Here is a 17410-nt window from a genome sequence, read left to right as displayed (position 1 = left end):
ATAAAGTACATACAAAAAAAAAGATAAAAGTATTAAATTAAGAACCGGAACTCTCCGAGACAAATATTACATTTGAAGCTTTTGTCAGATTTAACTAAAACAATGGAACACAAGTTTATATGCACACTTACTTTCATTTATGACATTAATATTGTCTTGAATGTCAATTTGTACTTTTATTTTCATAAATGACGTGCTGTGATATTAAAAGAGAAAGGTAAATTACACCGCTAGGGCATACATTGTCATGACTTACAAACATCGGTTCATAAGGAACTGCTGGCTTTGCAAGCGATTAGCGATGTATGAGGGTGGGTGGTTTAAAGCCCGCATACGGGCTGCGTACAGGGGTGGGTGGGTAGTACGACGGCTGCATACATACTTTATGAAAGTGGTGTCGGACAACATGAAAGCGTTTCAGAAGATGAAGGTGAGCCTGTCTTCATCGCAAGGGGGAAAAATATCCCCGTTCACAGGAACATTTTCGACGTGATGTTGAATCCGTGGACGTCAATAATTGTTCCATATTACTGTATTACCGTAGTTAATAATTACTGATGCATTTGAGATAAACCTACAGTTCGTTGTAATCTTCAAGTATTGTGATGTGATATGAGATGCATATGGGGGTGGGTGGGTGGTCACTAGCCTACATTCAGAGGGGGGTGAGTGGTTTTGAAACCCGGAAGTGGAGCTTACATACTTTATGAACTGCCCCTATTCCAGTGTGGCACAGAGTTACTTACTTTCGACCTCTGGCAGAGATGACCGGCACTCCCGCTTGGGGGTATTTTTACTTACGAAATCTTTAGATTTCATACTTATATTGATGACTTCCGTCATCTGTTTGTGTGTGTGTGTTTGTTTGTGTGCGTGTTTGTGTGTTTGTTTGTAGGCACGATAACTCGAGAACGGAAGAAGCTACCAATGTCAAATTACACCACGTTATTCAGGAGGGTGATTGCTAGCGCTGAGTAGATTTTGGTCAAAATCGGTCAAAGGTCAAGGTCACAGTGAGGTCAGACATCCAAAAAAAGTTCTAACTCGAGAACGGAAGAAGCTCCCAATGTTAAATTGCACCACGTGATTCAGGAGGGTGATGGCTAGCGCTGATTCGATTTTGGTCAAAATCGGTCAAAGGTCAAGGTCACAGTGAGGTCAAACATTCGATTTTTAATGGTTTGGTACAGAATCATCGTAAAAACTTCTGGTTTGCGTCGCTACCTTCTCTCGAGACAGCTTTTATTAGACAAGGTCAGAGGTCAAGTTGACAATTTCGTAAGTACCAGTCTATGACTGCTTGTTTATTTTTTTGTCCCAATGCCTGCTGTAAGTGCCTTTTACATGCTTACCCTTTTTGCCTTCCTCATCTCCCTTTCAAACTCCAAACATTCCAGCCTTGCACATGCTGTGAGGATGGCGCATATGCTGAGGGCTTCTGCACGGAGTGTTCCGAGTGGCTGTGCAAGACGTGCATCGACGCACATCAACGCGTCAAGTTCACCAAGGACCATTTGATAAGGCAAAAAGATGAAGCTTCTCAAGGTATCAGTGACGAGTACACATTTGCTTCTCACCTTCAATGTTAATGACTGAGTGGATATGATGACTGTCATTTGGGTAGAAAAGATCATGGGTATGAATGGGAGATGACTGATGGCAATGTCTGCCTTCATAAAACTGTGGCAGGTACTTGTAAGCTTAATTTTCCACATTTTTTTTTTTTGTTGGTTGAATGTATTATTATTATTATTATTATTATTATTATTATTATTATTATTATTATTTTAATGTTTTCTTAGTTACTTTCACATTGATCTGGGGTTTCCAGTGGAAATTGAACATCAATCACATTTATTACAAAGACATTGATGCGAAATACAAATGATTGCACTTTAACATTAATTACAAGGACATTAGGAAACTGTGGAGAAACTCGGATGGCAGATGGGATTTGAACCTGGGTTCCCTTACATCAATCGCCAGGGGTTCACATGGGAACACTAACTTTCCAACCTGAACATTAGTATCTCGATCTTAACGTTTTTGGGAAAGACACAATTATCAGTTCTGTCTCATACATTCCTTCATTTTGCTTCACAAGACCCTATCTTATAATCCAAATATCTGTCAGAGTTATAGTTTGTGCATAAAAAAACAAAAAACAAAATTGTTATACAAAATAAAAATTTAACTCTAAAATGTTGACCATTACCCTTTCTCCTGTCTTTTATGTCTCTGTAGGTCCCTTTTGCCAGAAGCCCGTGTTCTGCCCTTACCATAAGCAAGAGCCCCTCAAGCTTTTCTGTGAGACATGTGACCGCCTTACATGTCGTGACTGTCAGCTGCTGGAACACAAAGAGCATAGGTGGGGAAAATAAATCTGTGGAGTTGTATGGCTTTTCATGTAGTTCGAGTGTCCTACAGATTGTGTGCATTATGTATGTATGTATGCGTGTATGTCAGTGTTCCTGCGCGTGTGCATGTGTGGTTTCCTGAACTCTTGCCATCTTTACACACAGCTTAAAGTGTAACTCCAATATAACTTGTCACCTCTTTACTCAACTCAACTTTTATTATTAAAAGATCTTGCCTCAGGTCATCTCATCTCCCATCTCCAACCATGATCTCCCATCTCCAAGCCTCCCCAAGCCCACCTTTTTTCTTGGTTTTCAGTTTTTATCCCCCGCCGCGTGGTGGAAGGGGGATATATTGTTGTCACCCGGGTCGTCCGTCCGGCTGGCTGGGCGTCAACATTTATAGCTGTGAGTGCGATAACTCAAAAACTGTTCACCATATCGATTTGAAATTTGGGTCACGTGTACCACCTGAAAAGGAAGGACCCTATTGATTTTGGGCGTGGCCGGATCCAAGATGGCCGACTGGGGCGGCCATCTTGAAAAAAAGTTTTTTTTCGCCATATCGATTTGAAATTTGGGTCACACATTACCACCTGAAAAGGAAGAACCCTATTGATTTTGGGCGTGGCCGGATCCAAGATGGCTGATTGGGGCGTTCCGTCCGGTTGGCTGGCTGGGCGTCAACATTTATAGCTGTGAGTGTGATAACTCATAAACTGTTCGCCATATCGATTTGAAATTTGGGTCACACATGTACCACCTGAAAAGGAAGAACCCTATTGATTTTGGGCGTGGCCTGATCCAAGATGGCCGACTGGGGTGGCCTTCTTGAAAAAAAGTTTTTTGTAATAAATGGAAAACCGCTTATCTGATTTCAATTACTTTTCAATGGCGGGGGATTCCCCATCTCTGATGGTATATTTATACTTCTGTAATTGAGAGGTTGTGGCTGTATCCATCTTGTTCACTCACCCCTTGTGTCCTCCCGTCGCAGTCATTCTTCCCCATGTCCTATATCCCTTCAAGTCTTCCTCTATTTTGTTCCTCAACCCTGCAGTTGATGTGGTACATCCTGGTTCTGTTACATCCTGGATTGTTCTGTGTGCCAGCTCATCCACAACTCTCGATACTGTATACAATAAAAAAAAATCACAGCCACGTATTTAAACAATTTGCTCCTTCTTGAGTCAGAAGTGTCTAAGCGTTTAATGTCACACTGAACCAATGCACCGGCTAACAATCACTCGTCAAGAATTTGTGATGTTCATGGTTATTGTGTTTGTTTTTTTGAAGTTTTTTTTTTGTCAGGGACCAAATTAATGACTGCCATTACTGTCAATGCCCTCTTGTGTAGTGGTAATGCTGTCACAAAAGTTAACGGGTTTATGGCTAATTTGGCTGGGCCATATTTTTATTTCTTGACTGCAGTCCACTTTCTTTTCCTGATGAAATAATGGCATTAACTGTGAAACTGAGGTGTTGATTTAAAAAAAACTTAAAAAAAAAAATACAATGGTGCGAAACGTGGAAATTCTTGTTCAGGGCAATTCCACGCTCTGGTATGTATATATATATATATATATATATATATATATATATATATATATATATATATATATATATATATATATATATATATATATATATATGTGTGTGTGTATGTGTGTGTATATGTGTGTATATATATATATATATATATATATATATATATATACATGTATGTATATATTTGCGGTTTGGGGTCCGGTGGCGAGGACGACTGCGAGGTGGGGGAAGTTACGTCGTCTCCCACCAGACTCCCGGAATTGTAGGCCATCGCTCACGGATAACTCCGTGAGGTGGCGGGTCGCTGAACTGACCGTGGACGCCAATACCTCCACCGCATAGCGTGGAGTCTTTTTGTCTCGAACCAATTTACCCAATTAACCACACGGTGTCGTCTACCGGGGAACCACGCCCTCGGCACGTCTTGCTCGAACCGGATCACTCCAGCGACTGCGGTAGAGTTCCAACTCCGGTTCGGGTGCAGTCTTGTGGAACTGCCAAAGCCGTGCCGGCTTGGATGAGCAAATTAACGGGAACCAAAAACCCGGCTAAAACTCAGATCCGAACAATGCTGGACCAAAGAATGAAAAGACGAAAACGAACTGGGAACATTTCTACAATAATTTATTTTTAATAAACGAGGAAATTTATGTGGCACAGAAACAGGTTTATTGGAGTATTATGTAGGGGAAAGAAAGATGTTGTGCGACAATTTACAGCAACCTACAAAGCAGACAGAGCAGACTTACGCAGGAATTATACAGGCAAGATTTACAATGATCGAAAACACATATACAGTTTCTACTTATTAGACTGGCGCCACACACTTAGACACACTCTGACAAAATAAACCCAGTTGAAGGCAAAGGACTTTTGCAGCCAGGGGCGAGGCGGGCTGAGGTCGCAGTTCTTTTGAGTGCCTGAGTCTCGGGGAAAGGAATGCTCCATGGTGTGGCACCTGCCAACAGTCATGCAGTCAGGTCCACAGCTGCCCTTGTGGAGTTCAGGTTTCATGGAGGAGCTCGAGTGGGTCGGGACCAGAAGTCGGGGTGAGACGTGAGTGGAGCCAAGCAGCGGGTACCCCTTCGTTTTCCAACTAACTCTGGCCTCCAAGCACAGAACGAACGACCCCCAAAGAACTGAACGAACGACCCCCAAATATCTCAAGACTGAGGATGGTGTCGTGGTTTATAGCCCCCCCTCAGCGGGGCGGGGCCTTGGTCAAAACTGACGTCACTGTCCGTCCTGATTGGACGACGCTCCCATGGGTCCGCCCTTTCTGAGCGGGGCCTCGGCCAGGCACCGGCAAGGCCCACCCACAACACGCGTGTTTGAGGAAGGTGAATGACGGTGCAGCCACAACTGTGTACGTTTGGGGAAGCCGAGAAGGAACTGGAGCAGTGAACGTGGAGATACGGTCTCGGAAAAACGAGCCTCCAGAGACAACAGGTGGACCATGGTACGTTGTTGCAAGCGCTCGGGTACCGTGGATCGCAATGGAGGATGGGATATAAAGATTTATTTCCCCAAACTAAAAAAACATCGCAACGCACCCCTTCGAATTCCCACGACACACAAGGAGGGGTTCTGTCGACACACATACTTTATGGCATAACTGACTTGGGACACCTGTATGCGTACGGTTTCTAGAACTGTTACACTACCCCCCTCGCCCCCCCCCCTTTTTGCTAGACTCGACCGAGTCGTTTTAACATTCGTGTGGCATGCAGGTGTAGGTTTCCCCTAGTACGTTTTACCTATGGATCCCTGAGTGCGACATTTGAATACATGTCCCAAAAATAAATAACCTAGTGCGTTGCGTAACTAAACTGACTGACTCATTCGGACAACTTAACTATATTGCCGACGCTAAACAAACAACAGGTGGGTTAGGACTATAAATTTCTAATATTTACACTACCCATGGCTCAGGACTTGTGATTTGAGGAGAGGAAACAATAAAGGCAACATTTGTGGATGAGTGCACAGCAGGCAATCGACGATCAGGCGTCTTCAGGGCCTTCAACGGTCCCTTGTTTGTCACTGAATTTTAATTTTAATTTTATTTTATTTCATTTCGGCTGCTGGAGGCAACTCATCCTAACACGGCAAGCCATACGCCTTTTCACAGGCCATTTGAACTTGCCTTTATGTAACAACAAGGAGATATCCGGGCTGCTTAGTGCAGTCCCCGGTCCATTTGAACTGACCTTTATGCAACAACAAGGCGATTTGTTGTCCGTGAGTGACTCCGTGAGGGGGTCCGTGAGTCTCGGTAGAGGCGTACTGAGGAGAGGAGAGAGCGAGAGGGAGCACGGTCATCGCTCTAGGTCGGATCGTGGAGGACACGGGCTCGTGGAGCTCACCACCCGGTCCCGTTTTCCTTTTCATTTTATTTTGGGCTTTTTTATGTGTGTTTGTGGCGCCGTCTATAAGTAAAACTGTTTAAGTGCCTGTATATACTTGCATTTTTATAGAGAACGGCTGTAGGCTTTTGTTTCTTCTTACTCCTCTTCTCCCCTTTCCTTCTCCACTTCCCCCATTGCATGATCCCCATCAATTACGTGCTTGCTTGAATTCGTGTGGAAATAAATGTGCTTGTCTAAATGTTGACCTGGTTGTTACGTCCTTTTCCTCATTTGAGTTGCCATCGCTGCGTACGGAATATTGGTGGGCTTTTTAATAGCCGGTAAAGCGATCAGGTCCAACGGGGTTCGCGATAACACCCCGCTCGGTTATCCCAAATGGAGAGAGCTGTATTAAGCGGCTCGTGTCCCAGTGGCCCCGTTGAGGTACAATCTCTCGGTAATCTACCCGCGCGATTAATTCGGTATATCGACAATTCGGCGATTGACCCTGCAGCGCCCTGGTAGAGTATGGACAAGGTTGTGGTGTGGTTAAAAACACACCCGTGGCTGGTTTTTGGCATTGATCCGGAAAGCCGCGACTGGCTTGTCCGTCCGGTGGGCGTACGTCCGCGATTCGGCTAAACACAGTTGTTCGCACGCCGGCGGGCGAGATCCGTAACGCTGGTGTCGAGGAGTGGGGTGCAAACTCTCCCGCCTTCACACCAAACCAAATTAGCGGAACCGGATCAAGGGTGTGCGAGGCGATCCTCCGGTTCCATTAAATTACGAGCTTTTAAAATTGTTCCGATAAGCAAGATGGCATTTCAAGGCGAGCGGGAGCGGGGTGAAATAGATTTTGAATTGTTAGAATCCATGGCCTGGGACGCTTCTTTTTATAACTCAACCACTAATGGTAATCAGTGGGGGTGCTCACCCTATACTGAGCATGAACTTTGTCGGCAAGCAAACTCAAAGTCACAAAATAGCGGCGCGATCGCACCTCAGCGCAACACGGGGCGGGCTGCTATTAATAGCACAGCGAACGGCACGATACGAGGCGTGGGCTCCCAACCAACGATTCAAACCACGTGGTCATGGCAGGCGGACATTGGCAAACTTCGGGCACAATTGGGGGATTTTGGGACAAAGGTGGAGCGTTATGAAGATTATATCGAGAAGGTGAAAATTGGATTGGACGAGGCACAGCGGCGCGCGAACGAGATTCAGAAAAAGTATGTGTGCATGGAGTCACAACATTTGGCCAATGCAAAGGAACGAATTCGGGAACTCGAAAAGGAAAAAGGTGAACACGACTTGGAATTTAAAAAACTGAAGGAAGAGGTAAGATCAGGCAAAAAGATAATAGAAATCCGAGAAGAGACGATAAAAAAGGATTGAAATCTCTGGAGCAAAGGAAGGAAGAATTGTTGGAAAAGTCATGACAGCTTGAAGAACTAGAGGAAGAGCAAATTAGTAATTCCCAGGATAGAGAGAACTTGGAAGAAGAATGGAAAACGAAGCTAAAAGAGGAAAAACGGGAACACGATGTGGAATTGAGACAGCTGCAGAGAGAGAGGTAAGAACAGGTAATCAGGAAAGAGAGCCTACAACGGCAGATAAAAAAGAAAAGAGAAATATCAGGAATACCGAAAGGAATACGGTAAGAAAATGGGCGAATTGGAAAAGTAAGCACGTGAAGGAGTTGTGGAGCAGAGAGAAAGAATGTATGAAATGAGGGAGGAAGCATACGAAAGAGGCGTGGAGATGAGGAAGGAATTAGAAAAAAAAAGCTTGTGTGTGTGTGTGTGTGTGTGTGTGAGAGTGTGTGTGTGTGTGTGTGTGTGTGTGTGTGTGTGTGTGTGTGTGTGTGTGTGTGTGTGTGAAAGAGATATATATATATATATATATATATATATATATATATATATATATATATATATATATATATATATATATATATATATATATATATATATATATATATATATATATATATATATATATAACCGAGGATGTTTCGGGAGGAAAGAACGAGAACGGAGAATGGAATGTTAAGGAACCACATTGTGCAAGTCGAACAATTAGAAGCCACATCCAGATTAAATATTGAGATGCAAGAAAGAATAATGAGGGAGACAACAAGATTGGAGAAGGAAGAACAAGAGAGACAGTGGAATATGAAACAGAAAGAACAAGGGATGAAGCAGGAAGGAGAGATTAACCAATTGAGGGAAACTATGATATTGAAGAAGGAAGAACACGAGAGACAGTGGGATAGAAAACAAGAAGAACATGAATTTGAGGTTGACCCATTGAAAGAAAAAGAAAGGTTGGAGTACGAGGAGATAGTGAAAGAACAAGGAATGAAACAGGAAAATGAAATCAACAAAATGAAGGAAACAATGAGATTGGAGAATGAGGAACAAGAGAGACAGTGGAATGTGAAACGAAAATGAAATCAACAAAATGAAGGAAACAACGAGATTGGAGAATGAGGAACAAGAGAGACAGTGGAATAAGAAACAGAAAGAAGAACGAATGAAACAGGAAAGGGAGATCAACCAATTGAGGGAAACTATGAGATTGGAGAAGGAAGAACAAGAGAGACGGTGGGATAGAAAACACAAAGAAAACGAGGTTGAAGTTAACCAACTTGAGGAGAGAGCAAAATTTGAGTCCACAGAGATGGAAAAACTCCGGAAAGATAACGAAGAGCTAAGGGGGTTCAGAGAGGAGGAACGACTCAAAAGGAGTCAGGAAGTAGAACAGCACAGTAAGGTGGGATGTGTGGTAGCACCATAAGGAGTAATGTTAGTGGTGCAGGACTTGATTGACACCACTCGTCGGATGAAGCAACAATTAGGGCAAACCCTGAAAAAGGAAACACAAATAAAAATGGAGACGAGGGAAATAACGGAAACGACGAAGGAAAAGGAAGTATTGCCAGAGACACGGGAGATAGACCGAGTCGAGACTGAATTAAATAGAATGAAGGAGGAAACAGAGACTAAGATCCAGGAAGAAACTAATAGACACGAAGAGACAACAGAAATAAAATGTATAGAGACTCGGGAGATAGAAAAAGTAGAAGAGAGACCACATGATAAAGACGGGGTGAAAGACGAGCACACACACATGGAGGTAGTGGAGTACAATGAGGGGGAGCTCGGGGAATGTGTCGTGACCCGGTGCAAGTCGCCGGATGGCCTCCTCCAGGAACGAGGGGAGGGAATGTGCCCCCTTGAAGCGGATCTCGACCAGGTGGGTCCGGTCGAGCTTTGCGAGGTAGAGGGGGCGAGTGCTGTTGACGGGTGCACACGAAGCTTGGGGGGTGTGAAGGCCCTGGAACCCCTTGTGGCACAATTCCCCATTGTGAATGTCCCGGTGTGTGTGTTCACGAGTGTGGCGAAATGTGTGCTGAAACACGCGCATTGCGTGGAGGAAAGGCATTGTGTGAAAGGGACCGCATGTGTGAGTAATATGGTGTGCGTGGTTGCGAGTGTGCCGAAATGCGTGCTTCCCAGAACGCCATGTGTGGATGAAGCACCGTGTGTGAGTGGAACCACGTGTGCGAGGGAAATGGCATGCGTGAGAGAGACAGCGTGTGTCAGGTCGCTGTATTTGAGAGAGATGGCGGTTGGCATGCGCGAACATGCAACTGCATGTCCCGGTGTGAATGTCATGTCGAGGTGTGTGAGCGTCGTGGGACGTGGGAGTTTGTGCATGAGAGTGCGACGATGACGCTGCCTGACGGTGGACAAAGGCGGAGTAGCGGTCGTAGCTATTTTGGGGACCGTGCCGGGCTTGCACAGCAGCGCGCGCGGGGTCCGTGCTGTGCTACACACGAGGCCGCCTCGTTATCCCAAACAGAGCGAGCTGCATTAAGCGGCTCGTGTCTCAGCGGCCCCGTTGAGGTACAATCTCTTGGTAATCTACCTGTGCGATTAATTAGGTATATCGACAATTCGGCGATTGACCCTGTAGCGCCCTGGTAGAGTACGGACAAGGTTGTGGTGTGGTTAAAAACACACCCGTGACTTTTTCAGCGTTGTTCTGGAAAGCCGCGACTGGATTGTCCGTCCGGTGGGCGTACGGCCGCGATTCGGCTAAACGCGGTTGTTCGCACGCCGGCGGGCGAGATCCGTAACAATATATACACAGGGTGAGTCAGAAGTAGCGCCTGATTTCTGTCAGTTGATTGTTTTTTTTGCCATTTGTATTAGTGTGCAAGAAGGTAGAAATAAATGAATGATATGTTTATCTAACCATTTATTCAAGAAAAAAATATTACGGAACTGCACCAAGCTGTTTTACTTGCAATTTTCAGTGCCCTCCCTCGTGATCGATGCACAATAGCAGCCGAACAGGCACAGAGCGGCACACACGTTTGTAGAGTTCGATATCAATTTCCTCAAACTTTGCAGTGATTTGAGCCTTCAATTCCTGAATGGTATGAGGCTTTTCACGATAAACAAGGTCTTTCATGAGCCCCCAAAGAAAGAAATATTGAGGTGTAAGGTCTGGGGAACGTGCCGGCCACTCGATCGGACCACGGCGGCCGATCCACTTTCTGGGAAAGTTTTCATCAAGCCACTGACGAACATCACGTCCATAATGAGGTGGAGCTCCATCATGCTGGAAATAACAGTCCTGATCTTGTATCCTGGGCCAAAAGAAGGTTTGCAGCATATCCAGGTAAATTTCTGCAGTGACAGATCCCTCAAAGAAAAAGGGTCCAATTATCCCGAATGGAGATATGGCTGCCGAAACTGTCACTCCAGGTAAATTTATCTTCTTCTCAACTGTCACTCTTGGTTTATTAGCAGCTCAGTGGACACAATTGTGTCTGTTAATTGTGCCATTAAGTTTAAAACATGCCTCATTTGACCACCAGTGGCTTCCAAGCCTGTTGCTTCAAATCTCTCGACAATCAATCGTATGTTTCTTCCCTGAGGTGGGTTAATATCGAATTCCTGTGCCAAACGGCATGCCGCCATCGTTGGTTGTTCATTACATTTGTAGTAATGTTTCACGGCCGCAATGCGTTGATTCATTGACAGGTAATTCATGGTTCAATTTGGTGCAAATTCAACAACTTTCCAAACTCACAGCAATAACCTGCAAAGCAAAATAAAAAATAAATAAATTACGAAAATTAATAATCTGCAAGACAATTATTAACAACATGACTACCCAGAAAGAATCTGACAGCAGAAAAAACAGAAATCGGTCGCTACTTTTGACTTACCGTGTGTGTGTGTGTGTGTGTGTGTGTGTGTGTGTGTGTGTGTGTGTGTGTGTGTGTGTGTGTGTGTGTGTGTGTGTGTGTGTGTGTGTGTGTGTGTGTGTGTATATGTGTATATGTGTGTGTGTGTGTATATGTGTGTGTGTGTGTATATGTGTGTGTGTGTGTATATGTGTGTGTGTGTGTATATGTGTGTGTGTGTGTATATATATGTGTGTGTGTGTGTATATATATGTGTGTGTGTGTGTATATATATGTGTGTGTGTGTGTATATATGTGTATATGTATATATGTATATATATATATATATATATATATATATATATATATATATATATGTATATATATATATATATATATATATATATATATATGTATATATATATATATGTATATATATATATATGTATATATATATATGTATATATATGTATATATATATATATATGTATATATATATATATATATGTATATATATATATATATATATATATATATATATATATATATATATATATATATGTATATATATATATGTATATATATATATGTGTATATATATGTATATATATATATATGTATATATATGTATATATATGTATATATATGTATATATATGTATATATATGTATATATATGTATATATATGTATATATATGTATGTATATATATATATATATGTATATATATATATACACATATGTATGTTGTTGCTGACGACAATAAATCGGTGTTATTGACAGAGTGGATATGGAAGATTCTTAAAACCTTTTTTTTTTTTTTTAATCACTCTTGGTTGCCTCCACCAGGAAAGGTGGACAGTGTTTCTGTTTTCACCCGTGTTTGTGTGTCTGTCTGATGGTTTGTTTGTGAGCTGAATATCTCCAAATGTTATGGACGGACTCAGACAAAACTTGGTAGACAGGTTGGGTGTGTGACGAGGGCAAATTGTTTTGATTTTGGTGAAGATCCAGATCCGGTTTCGGATCAGAGAATTTTTAAGTGATGCTTCACCATTGAGAGGTGGGGCCAAAAACTAGATATAGCACGACATCTCAAAATGTTGTTGACAGATTTTGGCAAAACTTTGTTGATGAGTTGGGTATGTGATTAGATGCGATTAGATTTTGCCTTGACTTTGAGGAAGGTGCAGAAACAGATCAGGCCTATCAGTGGGCTACAAAACGTAAACAGTTTAGCCTTGAAGAGGTATGCACTCGGCCGAGTGCCGTTCTAGATTTTCTATTTTATCACAGGACCTTACTTAATGATTTCCTTGTATTCACATCATAATAAAGTTCCTGAAGGACAAAGATATAACCTCTTCTTTGGCTTGTTTGTTAAGCCTCCCTCCCCCATCCATTGGATAGGGGGAGGCTTATTGCTGTTGCAAAATTTGCTTCTACAATTGGTGCTCTCAATTGTTCATGGTACCCCAGAGTTTCTTAGACCCCCAGGAGTACTAAACGATCATTTAAGTTTTTTTATTTTATTGCTTTTTATGCCTCCGCACCAAGGGTGCCGAAGGCATCATTTCTTTCTGCACTCCCAATTTCTAAGCTGTATCTCAGAGCCTGTTGAGACTTTCCGAATTAGATTTTACATCAATAATGTGAAGATAAAGTATGCAGGGTTGACATTTTTTACACCCTTGCCCTAATTTAAGGTCATGACCTAGTGGTAGACATTTTGACATTTTGCCACATCTTGACTAAGGTTTGTCTGATCAGGATGAAGTCTTCTCTAGATAGCCTTGACCTCGAGGAAGGGTCATTTCTGCTAAATTTACATCATGCCCCTCCTTGTTAAAAAGTCTCGGTCTTGGACCCCTAGTCGTACTAAACCACCATTTAGGTTTTTCTACCCCCCCCGTTTTTTCCTGCCAATGTCCGAGGACTTTCGTAATTAAATTTTGCATCAGAATATGAATAATAAGTATGTGGGGTTGACTTTGTTTTCCCTTGACCTAATTTTATGGTCATGACACAATTGTAGACATTTTAACATTTATCACCATCACGTGATTGCCCTCTCTAGATGGCATTGAGCAAGGCGCATTTACTCTCATGCCGATATGCCAGGAGAAAAAAATCAGAACTGCCAGAAAGCATCCGTAAATGAAAATATATATACATGTAAAATCAAATGCAGTTGAGCGACCTGAAACAATGTGTAAGCACACCCCGCTACTATATATATATATATATATATATATATATATATATATATATATATATATATATATATATATATATATATATATATATATATATGTATATGTATATGTATATATATTAGTCCGGGAGCCAACCGATCAAAATTAAAAAAAAAATTGCCCGGTCTGCTATAAAATTTTTGTGTTGATTTTCATAAAGAGACACCCTTTGAGTATATGAAAACCAATGTTGGCAATGGTGAAACTCTTGCGCAACAACACAGTCAACACTTTTGCGAGCCCCCTCTGATAACAAAATGTTGGCAAAAGCGAAGGTGTAGGATGGGGGTAGGGGTAATTCATATTGTCCTAAAATCATAACCACTAAACCTATATACACAAATGACCCCTCATATTAAAGAGGAGTTCATTTCCTATATCACAATTGGTGTAGATTTAACCTACCTTCAATTGACAAGGTTATATGTCAAACAACAAAAGATTTATGTAACTCAGAAATGCTTGACTATCAATGGGGTCAGGAACAAGAACATACTTTTACATGCCATGGTTTTAAGGAAGATAAAATTAGAAATGGATTAACACAATATTGTGACATGAAACATCCTCTTCAGAGGAAGAGTCACTCTCTGAAACAACTCCACCACATGAACCTCTCTGACCAAGGCATATGCATGTCACTCAGCAAGGCACAGCAGCCTTTTTGCATGAACATCGTTTCAGACATTTGGATAATTTGCACATGCAAGACACCGTTTTGTCTATGTTTGGCTTGGCTGGCTTAGACATGAGAATTGGGACCAGTTTTCCATTGATAAGGGTTCTGCCAAATGTTGTGGCTGGGGAAGTGCTCGGTCACTGAGATGTGCACGTCTATACAGAAGCAATTGATACAATGCTCTTAAAACAAGGAAGTAAAACGCATCTTCTGTTGCTGGCAGTGACCTAAGGTCTAATTTTGAAGAGACAAACATATGCTGCCTGAGGGTATCCAAACAGCTGAACCCTTTTTGGCCATGCAGAGCAGTCCAGTATACTCTGGCCTCATCAATGACACATTCTGTTGCTGCCATTTCACTATCTCTTCCAAAATCAACAAGGTGGGGAAGGTTTCCTATCAGTCCCAGAGAAACCTGTGCCGCTCTTCTTTTCACAGGAACACAGGCATCATCCCAACTGACTGGAAGAGGGGCCTTGTTGTCCCTCTCTGGAAAGGGAAGGGTGATCGCCAAGACTGCAAAAACTACCGAGGGGTGACGCTGCTCTCAGTGCCGGGCAAGGTCTTTGCTCGGATAATTCTTGATAGGGTTTGCCACCATCTGCTTGAGCACCAGCGTCCAGAGCAGTCAGGCTTTACACCAAAGAGGTCAACGATTGACCGTATCCTTGCACTTCGTGTCCTCACCGAACACAGATGAGAGTTTCGGCAGGGGCTGCTTGCAGCCTATGTTGATCTCTGTAAAGCGTTCGATTCAGTGAATCGGGATGTCCTCTGGAGGATTCTTGGTCTTCGTGGGGTGCCACCGAAACTGATCGATCTGATGTCTGAACTCTACTCTGGTACTGAGAGTGCTGTGAAGTGTGGTGGTACCATCTCTGACTTATTTCCAGTTGTTACTGGAGTTCGTCAGGGATGTGTACTTGCCCCCACACTTTTCAGCACTTGCATGGACTGGATTCTAGGGAGTATGTCGGAGAGATCAAGTTGCGGTGCATCGTTTGGCAATGTCAAGATCTCAGACCTTGATTTTGCAGATGATGCAGTCATCTTTGCGGAGACTTTAGACATCCTCTTGGGGGCCCTCGAGGTGCTGAATGAGGAGTCGGAGCCGTTGGGATTACGGATTTCTTGGGTCAAAACTAAGATCCAGGCTTTCGGTGACATCTTGGATGCTGCTGTCCTGTCTGTGTCTGTTTGTGGTGAGGATGTTGAGGTCGTGGAGAGATTCACTTACCTTGGCAGTGATATTCATGTCTCCGCAGGTTGTGAGCCGGAGGTCAATAGACGTCTGGGTCGGGCCTGGGGAGTCATGGATTCACTGGATCATGGGGTGTGGCGCTGCCGGTACCTGTGCGGGAGGACGAAAGTCTGAGTCTTCAGGTCCTTGGTACTTCCAGTCTTGCTCTATGGGTGCGAGACTTGGACTTTGACCAAGGATCTGAGACGGAGACTTAATTCCTTTGGTACCAGGTCTCTTCGGAGAATCCTTGGCTATCGCTGGTCGGATTTTGTGTCCAACGGCGGTTGCTGAGAGAGACTCGGATGAGATTTGTTACCTGCATAGTCCGTGAGCGTCAGCTGCGGCTGTATGGACATGTGGCTCGTTTTCCTGACGCTGATCCTACTCACCAGATTCTCTCAGCGAGGAGTCTCATGAGTGGGAGGCCAGTGGGCCGACCACGTGCCTCATGGTTGCAGCAGGTTGACCATCATCTCAAGGAGATGGGGATGGGCCTGGCATCTGCCTGGGGGATGGCCAGACGGAGGCCCCTGGAGTACCGGCGGAAAGTGGACGCAGCGACGCGCTGTTCTGGCACATGCTCCCATACCTGACCTGACCTCTTCTTTTCCCCTTCTGAATGGGTAGCTCACTGTGTCACATCCACACAACACATATGTGCACAGAAGTGTAGCTGCGACATCAAGAGGATTTTCTGGTACTTCTTGCTCAACACTTCTACCAGCTCATGAATAGGTAGGTATTGATTCTGCCGTTGTATCCAGAGTTCTTGCAATGTGTTCAAGCAGCAGAAGTGATATATACACAGCATAATTATGTCTGTATCTGTTGCATGCACAACAGCTCGATGGTGATCAAGATATTCCACACAATACGCAAGATGAGCAATAATCCTTGTGTCTGCCTCTTCATGTTCTTCACAAGGTAAGTCCAGAACTGAACTTGATGCTGATGTGATGGAAAGAGTGTGACCTTTGTTTTCCATCATACTACCAAGAATGATGGTCACTCCATCCGGAATAGCTTCAGGACTCTCACAAAGGGAAGTGCCAATGAAGTTCTGAAGATTTCCTTTATTTCTTGGATTCTTCATGAATAAATTCCAGTCCGGAATTTCTAGACTCTTGGATGGTGAGAATTGTCTTGCCTGGTCTGTCTGGTTTCTCCTCTGCTGCTCATCACCCTTCAAAGTATGGCTATCATCAAAATCATACTGATCACCAATGATGTTGACACAGTTGCACATTTCAGGTTTCAACTGCAGGATACACCTGCTTGCGAAGATACAGCTGGGGAAGTTCACCAAATGTTTTCGCACCCATTTTTTGGTATTTATTTACAAATGCCATTGTGTCTACCAGATAAACTGTGTATAGGTCACTCTGTGGTAATGATGGCAGCTGTAAAACAACATCCTGCTCAGCTTCAGCAATTAGCACTGCCACGAAATCAGACTCGTTGCCTTTGCGCATTACAACCCCCTGTGCTAAGCGTGGATCAACCTCAAACAGGGATGATGGATAGTCTGTCCACTCATGGGAAAATGCAATCTGTCTTGTGACTGGGTCGGCATCTCGATAGAAACACAGCACACGTGTAGTTGCAGTCTCATCTTGATAGATCCTGATTAAACTCTGTTTCCTTGATGGTTTTGATTTCTTCTGTGAGGAGAAAGTTACCAGCTTCAGTGGTTCAATCTTAATAGAGACCACCTCTTCTGCTTTCATAATGGCTTCCATGCCCTTAGCTTGAGCATGGACCAAGTCTTTTGAAGC

General features: G+C 43.3%; 1 protein-coding gene across 1 annotated transcript in view; it reads left to right on the top strand.

Moving 5' to 3' along the window:
* Positions 1–17410, top strand: part of LOC147024419 (E3 ubiquitin-protein ligase TRIM33-like) — a 204351-nt gene that overhangs the window by 43888 nt on the left and 143053 nt on the right. Inside the window, exons 3-4 of the mRNA XM_085884330.1 lie at positions 1398–1545; positions 2245–2368. Coding sequence (XP_085740456.1) covers positions 1398–1545; positions 2245–2368 — 272 coding nt within the window. The remainder of the gene's footprint in view (positions 1–1397; positions 1546–2244; positions 2369–17410) is intronic.

The sequence above is a fragment of the Eptatretus burgeri genome, chromosome 6 (assembly GCF_056783735.1).
Source record: "Eptatretus burgeri isolate ZD-2024b chromosome 6, Ebu_testis_v1, whole genome shotgun sequence".
Taxonomy (NCBI): domain Eukaryota; kingdom Metazoa; phylum Chordata; class Myxini; order Myxiniformes; family Myxinidae; genus Eptatretus; species Eptatretus burgeri.
The sequence above is the reverse complement of the archived record's forward strand: the minus strand, read 5'-3'. Positions and strand labels throughout refer to the sequence as shown.